Source organism: Thunnus thynnus, chromosome 18 (genome assembly GCF_963924715.1).
Source record: "Thunnus thynnus chromosome 18, fThuThy2.1, whole genome shotgun sequence".
NCBI lineage: Eukaryota > Metazoa > Chordata > Actinopteri > Scombriformes > Scombridae > Thunnus > Thunnus thynnus.
In genome coordinates, this window is record NC_089534.1 from 28,646,816 (window position 1) to 28,660,243 (window position 13,428).

General features: G+C 39.5%; 2 protein-coding genes across 2 annotated transcripts; one reads left to right on the top strand and one right to left on the bottom strand.

The window, feature by feature from the left end:
- The first annotated feature begins 180 nt into the window (after positions 1–180).
- On the top strand, positions 181–8,641 carry ddx51 (DEAD (Asp-Glu-Ala-Asp) box polypeptide 51). The gene is made up of 15 exons (XM_067571501.1): positions 181–426; positions 859–1,196; positions 2,852–3,006; positions 3,128–3,278; positions 3,369–3,514; positions 3,630–3,701; positions 5,510–5,616; positions 5,709–5,817; positions 5,926–6,071; positions 6,597–6,792; positions 6,911–7,026; positions 7,119–7,235; positions 7,738–7,839; positions 7,954–8,152; positions 8,512–8,641. Exons 1-15 carry the CDS (start codon positions 404–406, stop codon positions 8,527–8,529), a joined length of 1,995 nt encoding a protein of 664 aa, XP_067427602.1. The 5' UTR covers positions 181–403; the 3' UTR covers positions 8,530–8,641.
- Positions 8,642–9,979: 1,338 nt separating this feature from the next.
- Positions 9,980–11,203, bottom strand: smim8 (small integral membrane protein 8). The gene is made up of 2 exons (XM_067571503.1): positions 10,922–11,203; positions 9,980–10,214 (listed from the first exon to the last, which is right to left on the bottom strand). Exons 1-2 carry the CDS (start codon positions 11,048–11,050, stop codon positions 10,056–10,058), a joined length of 288 nt encoding a protein of 95 aa, XP_067427604.1. The 5' UTR covers positions 11,051–11,203; the 3' UTR covers positions 9,980–10,055.
- Between the last annotated feature and the right edge of the window lie 2,225 nt (positions 11,204–13,428).

Here is a 13,428-nt window from a genome sequence, read left to right on the forward strand (position 1 = left end):
TTTGGTTACGATTATGCGTTACAAAATCTATTTTAGCAATAGGTTTGATTTACCACGCGCAAATAAGTGGTTCAGAAAGCAATATTTAGTTACTTTAGATTATATTATTTAATTTTAGCATCTAAATACCAAGTTAACATGGCCGCGCCCGACTGGTGACGAAAGAAATGCGACTGTTTGAGTGACGCCTTCAAACCGCGCCTAGCACAGTATGGAAACACATGAGTTGACTTCTGTAGTTCAGTAGAAGTGTTTAGAGTACAAAGTTAGACAAACAAACCTGTTTTACGTAAATCTGTTACATGACAATTTGCCTGAATCTGGACGGGGCTAATTGATATTCAGTGTGAATGTTTTCCTAATGCAGGATATCTGAAAGAATACGTTTCATCTTGCTGTGGAAATGTCTCTGTTTCTTGTGAACAGGTAGGCTTTATTTCTGTGCTCGTTTGTTTGTGTGTATCTTGTTCCATTTACGATGGGGATTTCTAGAAAAGATGTTTAAATAGTATTAACTGATACTGAGAAGTCATTTTCTTCTTGGAATTACGAGGTTCTGTCTGTTAAAGCATAGTTTTTCATGAAAAAATAAGCAGTTTAGTCCCACTTTATTTTAATGTGTTAGATAGATAGAGTCTTTATTGTTTTCACAGCCTGTACATATTCCACACAGAAACATACGGTTAGCCACACCACAAACATACCAATATGTATAAACACACAAACACGCACACACAGATGATCTATACACTGTGAATAACATTTTTGACCAAAAGATAGAACCTTATAATTCTCACAATCTCCTGATCTGCGATTGTCTGAAGTATCTGTAACATGTATTACATTCTATAATCACAGATACCTCGGTGATGAGGAAGATGGGAGCATCTCAAAGGAGTCTCGGTCTCAGGCGTTGCTGGCTAAACTACAGCAGAAGGCGAAAGAGAAGCAGAAACAGACTGTGACAGAGGAACAGAGACAACACCTGGCTGAAGAACACACAGAAAAACCAGATGTCAAAAGGAAAAGAAAAGCTGACAAGCACATCGGTGAAGAGAGCCAACAACACAAAAAAAGGAAATCTGAAGCTGTGACTTTGTGTGTTTCGGACACTGATAACCATGACGAGCCTGTCCAGGAGAAAAAGAAGAAGAAGAAGAAAGGTGTAAATGAGAAACAGAAGAAGGATCAGTCAGGTGCGTGCTTGTTTTTCTATACCCTTACATGTTGACACCAGGCTGGATCATACATTCATATGTAGGGCTGACACTAACGATTGTTTTCATCATTATTGGTTAATATGCCAGTTATGTTTTTGATTAATCATTTTATCTATAAATGTCAGAAAATGTCTGTTACGTTTCCTTATGTCTTACATGATGACATCAGATGTCTTGTTTTGTTCAACCAACAGCCCAAAACCCAAAGATATTCACTTTACAACAATTTAAAACAAAGACAAGCAGCATTGAAGAATTTTTTGACTTTTTGCTTAAAAATTTGACTTAAACATTGAATCAGTAATCAAAATAGTTGCCAATTAATTTTCTTTTTTTATTATTGTGAATAACAGTGGGTACAAAGCAGGTGAAGTACATAAATGTGTGCATTTAACATTCACAGATGTGTGTCTGTGTGTGGAGTATAATGTGTGTGTGCTGTGTGAGAGCAGGGTGATGGGAGTGCGGTTCAGGGGGGTTAGCCAAGATAGAAACATTATATTATTACTGAGCCCATACACATATTGGATAGACAAGCATATACACATGGTGAATGCATGCAAGTATTTCTCCTCCCGTATACATATATATACATATGTATATATAGTATACATACATAAATAAAGTAAAGCACTAATAAGCAATTAAAACAGTGATTGATTCAGTTGAACGTATGTGTGCGTGTGTGTATTTGTTGAGTGTGAGTCGGGCTAGGGGGAATGGAGTCAGCCCATGGTTGGTATCATCATGTATCAGCTGATAAGAAACAAGAATTTGTAGTTCAGAAATGCCAAAGATGTGTTTGTAGTCATTTATAATACATCTTCATAGTACAGACTTTTCCACACACCACACACTGCTTAATACAAAGCTGCACAAATAGATATTTTTTTATTTGGGTGTGTCAAATGACTAATGACTAATGTGAAAGATGTCTCTCTTGTGATGAACTGGCAAAGAATTATCACCAACTCAGCACATCCCCGCAGCTCTTTTTAGCCTCTGTTAGCTCATTGTTTTGGTTTTCCAGCCGCAAAAACAGACTTAAACTAAAGAGACTAAAAAGACTAAACTGACACAAACTACAGCCTGCAAAATGATGGTTGAATCAACACCTCTCTTAAATTATAACCATCATGAAGTTATGATGAATATTTTTTTTGGCCACTTGGGGGCAGCGGAACAAGCAGAAAACACAACATTGTCATATTGTCTCCAATAAAAAAAAAAAACATTATTTAAAAAAAAGAAAAATATCTGCCTCTTTAGTTGCTAAATGCTCCATGATGAAGCTACTGGAAACCAGGTTAATGAGCTGTGAGACTGAACCAAAACAGTAAAGTTGTGGGCTGCAAAACCAAAACAATGAGCTGAAAGACAGTAAAAGGCACTATAGAGATGAGAGGAAAAACAAGCTAATTACATATAAATATACATATCATATACATGAAGATATTTGACACATATTCTAACAAGATAAATCTAAGATTATTTAGCCCTGAATGCAGCTTGAGGCAGACACACCAGCAAGCACCACCAGTTGACTAAAGACACTAAATGAGAGCCAGCACTTTGAAAGGTATTTTAATCATAGTCTACTATGTTATTCATCATGTCGGTATTTCTTCCAGACACTCCTGTGACTGTAAGAGATGGACAAGAAGACGCAGGAGGAGAGGAAGAGGCAGAGACAGAAAATGACACACCTAAAGAACCCACAGGGAAGACTTCTGCTCCAACTGGATTCACAGTTTTGGGAGGATTTGAGAACAAACCCGTCCAAAAGGTATAGTGATTTGTTGATGGCGCCAAAGAAAAGGTCAGGGGTCACCAGTGTGGTTGCTATTCCTCCTCTGGAGACAACGAGTGTCCACAGAGTGTTAGTGTGTGTGTTCTTTTGTTGACAGGTGCACAGAGTCCTGCCTCAGTGGCTGGCTCAGCCTGATGTCATTCACAGAGACATTAAAGGAAACCTGGTCCCCATCTCTGACATCACAGGACTGTCTGCCCAGCTGGTGAAGAAACTACAACATAACGGAATTCAGCACTTCTTTCCAGGTGAAGACAAACTTCAGACTGGCTGGCTTTAGTGAATATACACCTGAAAAATAGTAAAAGTTGTTAATAGTTACCATCCTCTATTCACAGTGCAAGCAGAGGTCATCCCAGCTGTCTTGGAGAGTGCACAGCAGGGGCTGCTGATTGGACGAGGCGGCTACAAGCCCAGAGATATTTGTGTTTCTGCTCCAACAGGCAGCGGCAAGACTCTCGCATTCGTCATACCTGTCATACAGGTGAGCTGCCCGCCATCTCTTTTCAGTACATTTGAGCAAAATACATACAATATGTACAGGAAGTATTCAGTGCATGTAAAGACGGTGAAGTAATTAAGGTGTTCTCTACCTGCAGGCGCTGATGGAGCGGCTGGTGTGTGAAGTCCGGGCTTTGGCTGTGTTGCCGACCAAAGAGCTCGCCCAGCAGGTCAGAACCTTTCCAAACCATCTGCACAGTTGATTTTGTTTTAAATATTTTTATTTGGAACACAGAGTTATCCAGAAACAACCAAGTGGAATCATAGCATATATGTATATATTTTTTATATGAAGAACAGAGATGGATACCTTAACAATGAACAACAACATCCACCTCAAGGAGAGACTTGAAATCATTTAAAATAAGAAAATAAGAGCATAGACAGAAATATGTAAACTCAACTCACATAGATACGTTAGAGGAAGGATAGCAGTTGTTCACATCACACTCATCACCATCAACAGTGTCAAATGAAAGCAATGAATTCAAATACAATAACATCTTTTGTGCTGCTCAGCCTCTGATAACATCACATCAGGATATTTAACTCATATTTCCTGACAAGCCTTTCTTTGATGTACTCCATTACTTTCCAGACATGCACAACACATGTCAGAAGCCCGGCGACAGATCTTATTTAGCTTCACCTTATGCAAATCAGATGAACTGCAGCTGCTTTAATTAACATTTGGAATCTTAGTAAATACCATACTAAATTAAAAAATTGCAGTGATGTGAAATTTCCCCCCTGACGGTAATTTGCGACATGCTTATCTAAACATGTTTTTTTTTTTTAATGAATGTTTTTTTTTTTTTTATTGGAGACAATATGACAATGTTGTGTTTTCTGCTTGTTCTGCTGCCCCCAAGTGGCCAAAAAAATTATTCATACAGCTTTAAATGTTACTGAAGCAGAAATCCACTCAGTTGCCAGTAAAACCCTGCAATAAATCCAACCTTCATGATGGTTATAATTTAAGAGAGGTGTTGATTCAACCGTCATTTTGGAGGCTGTAGTTAGTTTAGTCTAGTTTGCGGCTGGAAAACCAAAACAATGAGCTAACAGAGGCTAAAAAGAGCTGCGGGGAAGTGCTGAGTTGGTGATAATTCTCTGCCAGTTCATCACTATGAGAGACATCTTTCACATTAGTCATTAGTCATTTGACACACCCAAATAAAAAATATCTATTGGTGCAGCTTTGTATTAAGCGGTGTGTGGTGTGTGGAAAAGTCTGTACTATGAAGATGTATTATAAATGACAACAAACACATCTTTGGCATTTCTGAACTACAAATTCTTGTTACTTATCAGCTGATACATGATGATACCAACCATGGGCTGACTCCATTCCCCCTAGCCCGACTCACACTCAACAAATACACACACGCACACATACGTTCAACTGAATCAATCACTGTTTTAATTGCTTATTAGTGCTTACTTTATTTATGTATGTATACTATATATACATATGTATATATATGTATACGGGAGGAGAAATACTTGCATGCATTCACCATGTGTATATGTTTGTCTATCCAATATGTCTATGGGCTCAGTAATATAATGTTTCTATCCTTGCTAACCCCCCTGAACCGCACTCCCATCGCCCTGCTCTCACACAGCACACACACATTATACTCCACACACAGACACACATCTGTGAATGTTAAATGCACACATTTATGTACTTCACCTGCTTTGTACCCACTGTTATTCACAATAATAAAAAAAAGAAAATTAATTGGCAACTATTTTGACCAACAGTTTGCAAGCTTGAGGCAAGAAAAGAACAAATGCGTATGATTGGCCGTAGACATTGAGCATCTCATCACACACACATTTGTAGCAGGTCATAGTCCTCATGACTTTGAAATGGATTATTGTGAGTGGTGAACATGAAGAGATGTAGTTCACCCTGTCCTGCACAAAGTCTTTCATCCAGTGATGTAAAGCTTCTTCTTCTTCTGTGCAGGTTTGCAAAGTGTTCACATCATACGCTGAGGGAAGCTCTCTGAAAGTGGTGATGCTGGCGGGTCAGAGGTCCTTTGCTGCAGAGCAGGCTTCACTGTCCGAACACAGGTGAGAACAAAATGTGAAGCTTGACATCACATAGATTAGAACACCTTCTGCTGCTCTAACAAAGGCTTTTTTTAAAAAAACATTTATTCCAGAGGGGGCATGAGACGCAGTTTAGCCGACATTGTTGTGGCGACTCCAGGTCGACTGGTTGATCATATCAACAAGAATTCAGGCTTATGTCTGGATCACCTCAGGTTTCTTGTGAGTTCCTAAAACCAAAAAAAATATAAAGATATAACTTCAACAATTATACCTTAAAACAACAACGAAATCATTTGTTATTTGTGTGCGTCTTTGCTTTCCTCCCAGATTATTGACGAGGCTGACAGGATGATTGACAGCATGCACCAGTCTTGGCTCAGTCAGGTAGTGAAGGCGGTGTACAGATCAGGAAGTGGACCAGAGGACATGTCCATCTTCAGGAGGACTGAGCCGGCTTACGTCACAGCGGCCAGGTGAGCCTCAGATTCCACACACAGAGCTAGAGTCTAGTTCTTTCAAGTATTTCAGTCAGGACACTCACATTTAGGTTTTAACCATTTATTGCAACAACATGCATTGTAGTTTAGTGCTGTGGCTCTGCTCATATGATGCTCTGGAACAAATCTGAGCAGGTTGACACAGACTGTCCCTGAGCTCACAAACCCCCCTGGCGGAGCCTGAGATACACAATGTTTGATGAACATGAACACATTGAAAAGAAACGTTCAACATCACAAACTGAATGCTAATGCAGGAGGAGGCTGGGGAGGTGGAGGGAGTTACATTCTGAAGCAGGCAGCAGTGTAGCAGCGATCCACTGTTGCTGTAGATCTTCATCAGGCACAAAACATTTTTCTTGTGGTTGTTTATTTTATATTAGTCCATAAGTAGATATGATTTGGAGCTGGTTTCCTTGGCCTGGTTACATGAAGTTAGATGATGTCTTTAAGTTGTATTAAAGTTAAGTAACCACGTGTCTCTCTCTGTCTCCTCTGCAGTCTGTCTCCTCCTCAGATGCCGCTGCAGAAGCTACTGTTTTCCGCCACGCTCACGCAGAACCCAGAGAAGCTGCAGCAGCTGGGCCTCCACCAGCCCAGGCTCTTCAGCTCCGTCCACAGCTGCTCCAACAACACCACACCGTCAGCCGCTGTCGCCCAGAAACACGACCGCTTCGACTTCCCGCAAGGGCTGACGGTAAGACGTGACCTTTGACCTTCAGGAGAAGAGCCGAGGCACACATGGAAGTGCAGAGATGATTCAGATCTATCAGACTTGTTTCGCTTTGTGAATAATTGCACCTGTATGTTTTTAGGAATATTATGTGCCTTGTACACTGAGCAAAAAGCCTCTCCTCATCCTCCACTTCATCCTGCGCATGAAGCTCAGCCCCATCCTCTGTTTCACCAACTCCAGAGAGACTGCTCACAGGTTGGAGAAAGCAACGCTGTTAAAATGCATTTCATACAGTTTCAACTGCCAATAACTGTATCAATACGGTTCTACTGTTGCTTCTTTCTCAGACTTTACCTGCTGGTGCAGCTCTTTGGTGGAATTCAGGCTGCTGAGTTCTCCTCCCGACTCTCTCCTGGTGAGAGGAAGAAGACGCTGAAGGAATTTGAACAGGGGAAGATCCAACTGTAAGTCCGTGTGTGTGTGTGTGTGTGTGTGTGTGGAGACATCTTGCATCCAGAAATTAAAACTTTTGAAATGGTTGCATATTGATAGAATCTGGATTTTTTCAATGATGGAGAAGGAGAGTAGAGTTTTTAACTAGTTAACTGAACTTTTTTGTTTAAAAACATAGCAGACAATTTCTTATACATCTTTCAACATGTCTGCTGGGTCTTTAAGTACATCTCATACTTGTGATTTAATCAAAAGCATCACAACTACTAAATGGATCTTGTATTGAGATTGTTTTGTCAGCTGCTGTTTTCTAAGATTAAGAATCATGCCAGTAGAGTCACAGTGAGTGCTAATATTGCTTGCATAAATATCTCTCCTAAATATATTTACATTTGCAGGAGCAGATATTAGATGGAGATCATAAACCTAATGAAGCAAATGCAGTGTGTGTGTGTGTATTCATGCAGTGTGAGCTTAAAGGAATGAGAACTTTAACTGACTTGTCATGTGAAGGTTGATCAGCACTGATGCAGCTGCCAGAGGCATCGACATCAACGGAGTCAAATGTGTTGTGAATTATGACGCGCCACAATACATCAGGACGTACATTCACAGGTGAGCAGAATCAGGATTTATAAGGTGCTGAAGCATTTGCATCTGGTTGAGTGTAGCTCCATCTGGTTGTGTTGTGGGCTGAGACTACATCCTGGATTCTCTGTCTTTGTTCAGGATCGGTAGAACTGCGAGAGCAGGGAAAGCAGGTCTGGCCTTCACCTTTCTGCTGGGAGTACAGGAGAAGAACTTCCTGCAGATGGTGGTGGAAGCAGGAAGCCCTGGAATCCAAAAGCAGATCATCAAACCTGAGAACCTGAAGAGTATGGAAGCCCGATATGAACAAACACTGCAGGAGCTGGCTAATGTCATCAAGGTACCATCTCAAAAAGCTTTACTGGGACGCCCTGGTGGCCTAATGGTTGTAATGGCTGAGGCCTATACTTTATAGCCACAATGTCCACAGTTGGATTCCTTACCTACCATACCCTAACCCTAAATTCCGTTTAATATGATTCTATGCATAATTGAATGAAACCGACTCTTCTTAAACTTAATGGCTTCACAGGATGTTGTTAATGATGACAGTGTCATGAAAACTGTAACTTTAAAACCTTCTGCAGAACATTATTGATATGAGGTTTTCTGCCTCCTAACAGTTGTGATATATGAAAAATTACTATAATTACTGTTTGCCTGCAAATACACAGCAATGTCTTTTGTTTCTCTCTACAGGATGAAAAAGCCAAGTGATGGACTTGTTTATACAAGCAGGAGATCCTATGTGAGCTGACATCTGTGCCTGATGAAGATCACATTTGACTGTTTAGTTATTTATGTTGTTCAATAAAACATAAACTCAAGGTCTCTGTGAGGTGAAGCTGCTGATTTCAGCTGTGCCACTGCATCATTAAAACATGTTGGATCATTAAAGACAAACCTTCATGTCAGGCTGTGGGAGATGAGCAGTGCAGACAGTATGGAGGACATGTTGAAGCTGGACTAATGTGGTGCTCTCTGCAAGTTGATCAACAGAAGACGAATCTGATGATCTATCCTGATGATCAATTAACTGTTCAAGTCATTTATTGATGAAACATTCTTTGCTTACAGCTTTTCCAATGTGAGGATTTTCTGCTTTACTCTGTTTTCTATTGTCAACTCAATCTCTTTTGAAGAAAACAAGACATTTGGAGATGTGATGTGACTTTTCACTATTTTTAAACATTTTTATGGACTAAATGACTCATTTAAAAAACAATGGAAATGTTAACTGCAGCCCTAAACACATACATCAAGTTAAAAATCAAAACTTGATGCTGGAGTGTGTCCCATTTGCTGAATTAAAATTTCTCCATCACATCTCTCACTCACATCCTCGCTGGGAGGAGCTAAGATGTGATGAGGAGATGCGTTAGCTAGACCCTGCACTGCCACACAGCTCTCTTTACTCTTGATTGATCTGATTAGACCTCTGGGAATCATGTGACGTCACATATGAGGGCTGTAATTAATTATTTTCATAAACCAACAGTCCAAAATCCACATTCAGTTTACAGTCATATAAATCTGCAGCAAATTCTCCCATTTGAGAAGTTTTGCATTTTTGCTTGATGAATAATTTAAACAATAATCAATGAATTGTTACAGCACTAGTGCCAAACTCTCTGTCCCAGTAAGAATGATAAAGGTGTGTGTTGTCCTGCTCTAACTGCTGAATCAGGAAGATGTTAATGAAGCACAGTCTAATCAGCTGACTATCTGCACTGCATCATCACAATACAATAACCATGACAACCATAAAAAGAGCCAGAATGTTCAGTGTGATGGAGGACTGACTCAAGAAGTTTCATGTCTGCAAATTGAATTTGTCAGTGTATTAAAATAATTATAAAATAATGACTGTGTATGCTTTGGGACATTTTTAGCACCATCACATGGTGATTTGAAGTGGAGTAGAACATATAAAACGGTGGATGAGCCCTTTAATGCTACTGAAGGTAAAGCCACTTCAGCATCACACCTGGTAACGCAAAACAACAGGCTGCTGTCTGATTTTTTTTTTTTTATACCTGTCTGTGCTCTGATCCTGTCCATGGTGATGCACAAGATCTACTAAAACTTATCTGTCTGCCAAGAATTTGTATCTTCTTGAGCCCAGAGAAAACCACGAGACAGTTAAATAGAAGCTTTCAGAGAAAACTTAACATGTGTCCTTGTTTTAATTCACTCTGTCTTCACAAACACACACACACACTCATTAACAGAACGTTCTGCCATCAGTCCCATTTGGAAGTCTTCCTCCTCATGTATCTCTCTCCTTCACTGTCGACGGCCTCGTAAAGCTGCTGGTCGTTTTCTTTCATCGCATGCATGTAGCCCAGGTAACCCACGCACAAGGTGATGGTGACCAGTCCAAACGCCATCAATGGTTTATTCTGCAAAAAGAAGACAGCTTTGTGTTAGAGTGACATGTCTGAAGAGGATTCATCTGTCAGTCTGATGAACAGTCTTCACACATACAGACTCAAAAGCAGGGACGGCTACAGCTGCTGTTCATCCTGTGTGAGTGGAACAATAAATCATGAGTCACCTTCCAGTACATGTTATTACTCAAAACAGTTGCCTTATCTTTATGAGACTGAACTTATAATTAAAGGACATGTTCACAATTTTTCAAGTGTGTCTTAAAACAACACCTGTCCTTTAAGATTATTTTGTAACTGGGTCAAAAATGACATTTTACCCTTAAACAACGAGGCAGTTTCAGTCTTTTCACTTTCTAGATGATAAAGGTTTATATCCAGGTCTTCATTATAAATGGTATAAATGTACCTGATATAAATAACGTCATTACTGTCTGCTGTGCTGCTTTGTGATTCACTGTCTACATGTCTTTACATTAAGGACAGATGTCTTTACCTCACAGTTATCACCAAACTGTTAACATTACAACAGGACTCACAGTAAATAGAATAGCTAAAACTTAAATAAAGGTCTATTCCAAAATGATACATTTGTGTCACACATGATACTCCACGGTGGATTTATCACCTGCTTTGCTAATTTACAAGCAGAAAGTTAAATTTAAATGTGACTGTTTTCCTCATATATGAATACATAACCAGGCTGTTCTGTGTCTTACAGGCTTGATGAAGAGTTCAGGGTTGACAGCTCGGAACAGTGTGGTGGTCTGTGCGCCTCTCAGCCCGGGAGTCCTGTAGCCTTTCTCCCCGGAGCCCTCGTTCCCTTTACCGGCCTCCTTATCTGACATGTCCGCTCAAATCTATAAACCACAGTCCTCTGGGAAAATATGGGATAATGAAGCCCGAAATGTTCACATAGCGCACTTTCAGACTATACTGCCTCTGTGTTTACAGCGGCAGCCATGTTTCAAAGTCAAAGACGACTGCGACATTGAAGAAGAAGAAGAAGAAGAAGAAGAAAGTGAAGAATCTGCGGTCACAGCGCCCCCAGTGGCTGAGCTGTCATATTGCTATCACATCTGTTTATCATAATGGAAGATTAGTGGAGAATTACATTTGGGCAAATTGTTTCTAGTAGGGGGCCCTTGTGACAAAAAAGAGCCATGGGCCCCTATTCACCCCCCTGTCTTTCCCACTCTCTCTACAGTACATTAGTACATTAGTATTTATGAATTATATATCTATTTAGTAACATGTACAATGTAAGAACAATATCATAAAGGACTTCAAACTAGATTTTAAATTGGCACCTCTTTAAAACAAGGCTTCTAAATATTAAGGCCTCTATTATATGATTTTATACTGTGCCATAGTGGTGCCTATGATATTTTCTGTCAAAATCTGCAGATAATCACTTTACAACAAACTACTTGTCACACCATGAGCACAGAGCCCTCTTGCCTCCTGATGTTGGGGGCTCTGGGGCAGTTTTCTGCTTTGCGTGATTGGAAATGCAACCTTGTTTGTAATTGTAACTTTCTGGGTAAACATATACCTTAGTATCTCTCTCTCTTTCTCTCTCTCTCACTCACACACACACACACACACACACACATACACACACACACACACACACACACACACACACACACACACACTGACACGTGCATAGAAAACCTAGGCACTATATGTGGGTGTCTGTGCACATCATATAAAATCTGTATTGCTGAAAGCTCCGCTATATGTGACAAACTCTACTCAATACTTCTGACTATTTTATTTAATTTTAATTGGTGACAAATTAAACATAGTTTAATGTCTTGCACCATTTGTTAGGAACTTTGTGGAACTTGTACTGAACTAGAGCTGAACTTTAAAGAATGACTAAACAAACAAACACAAACAAACATCAAAAACATACACAACCTGAGGCAAGATAACCTGAGGCAAAGGAGAAGCTGTGGTTTTCTGCACCTAGCAGACATCCCTAGATTTTAATCTCAAATGTGAAAAAGAAGAAGTTCAAAAGTTCCACATAGTCTGATGTAAGTGACAGATAAAGAAAAGGTTACTATTTTGTGTAAAATCATAACATGAGCATGTAACTGATAGATGTCCTGGAGATAAATGATATGTGGTATTACAACTAAGAGGAAATTGTAGAGTTATAAAAAGAAAAGTGGGACCTTCTTTTTCCATAGGGCTTTTTGAGAGATCTCTTTGAGACTCTCTTTAGTCTTTTAGCTTTTTGCATTTTAACTTTTTGCACAAGTTTTTGTATTTTACTTCTTGCAACTTATATTATTTATTTTGTTAAAACCAAATAAAACTGGTTTGTATTTTTATACACTCCAACCACAGTTCCTGACTTGTGTTCATCTCTGAGGTCTTCTGGTTTCTCTCAGGTAAGTGAAGACGTCTCACTTTGGATAGGCTGACATTAGTTTTACATTTATTTAGATTAAAAATTATGATGAAATTTGTAAAGGATAATCTAGTTTTTGTGTGTGTATGTATGTATTATTGACTTACTTATTTTATTTTATTTCTCCCCCTTTTTTTCTCTATTATTAATATTTCACACTAAAAACGTATAAATGTTGTAGGAATGATGTAGGTATGAACAATATCATATGTATAACTCTTGTACTCCTGCAATAAAGTATATAAAAAAAGATGTACTGACTGAGGTCAACATGCTGCTATACATGTGATTGATGAATGATTTCAGAATAGAATAAGATTGAGAGATTCATTAGGGATTAATTGGCTAAACAGTTAGGGCTCTGAAGCTGCCCTATAAAACCAGGCGAGTGCCCTCGACTATCAGACTGGGCTTCCTCCAGAGATGACCTGTTAGAAGGTCATCTTGGAGTATTTTCAAACCTCCAACACCTATTTGCACCAGTACACTTTGTTGTGACCCAGGCTGTTAGGATTCCTGACTAAATAGGCCCGTTGGTAGTGGTTCAACGACAGCTGGTGATTATAGAAGCCAGGCTGAATCTGGTTCCCATAGCAAGGCTGGGTTGGTCTTGCGTGTAGATTCTGGGAACCTGGTTTGATACCTAGGTCAGAGGTAGAGGACAACCGTCAACTTCTCTATGTAAAACCTTAATTTGCCATTAAGTAGTAATCAGTAGTATAAAGTAGCATAAACTGGAAATACAAGTTCAAGAACAAATACATTGCACTATATTGTGTGTATGTCGATATATATCTTCTT

Coding starts and splice junctions, on each gene's coding strand:
- ddx51 (XM_067571501.1), top strand. CDS start 404: ATGTCTCTGTTTCTTGTGAACAG. Junction 1,197..2,851: donor ACAGAAGAAGGATCAGTCAG/GTGCGTGCTTGT, acceptor TATTTCTTCCAG/ACACTCCTGTGACTGTAAGA. Junction 3,279..3,368: donor AATTCAGCACTTCTTTCCAG/GTGAAGACAAAC, acceptor CTCTATTCACAG/TGCAAGCAGAGGTCATCCCA.
- smim8 (XM_067571503.1), bottom strand. CDS start 11,050: ATGTCAGATAAGGAGGCCGGTAAAGGGAACGAGGGCTCCGGGGAGAAA. Junction 10,215..10,921: donor CTGAACTCTTCATCAAGCCT/GTAAGACACAGA, acceptor TTCTTTTTGCAG/AATAAACCATTGATGGCGTT.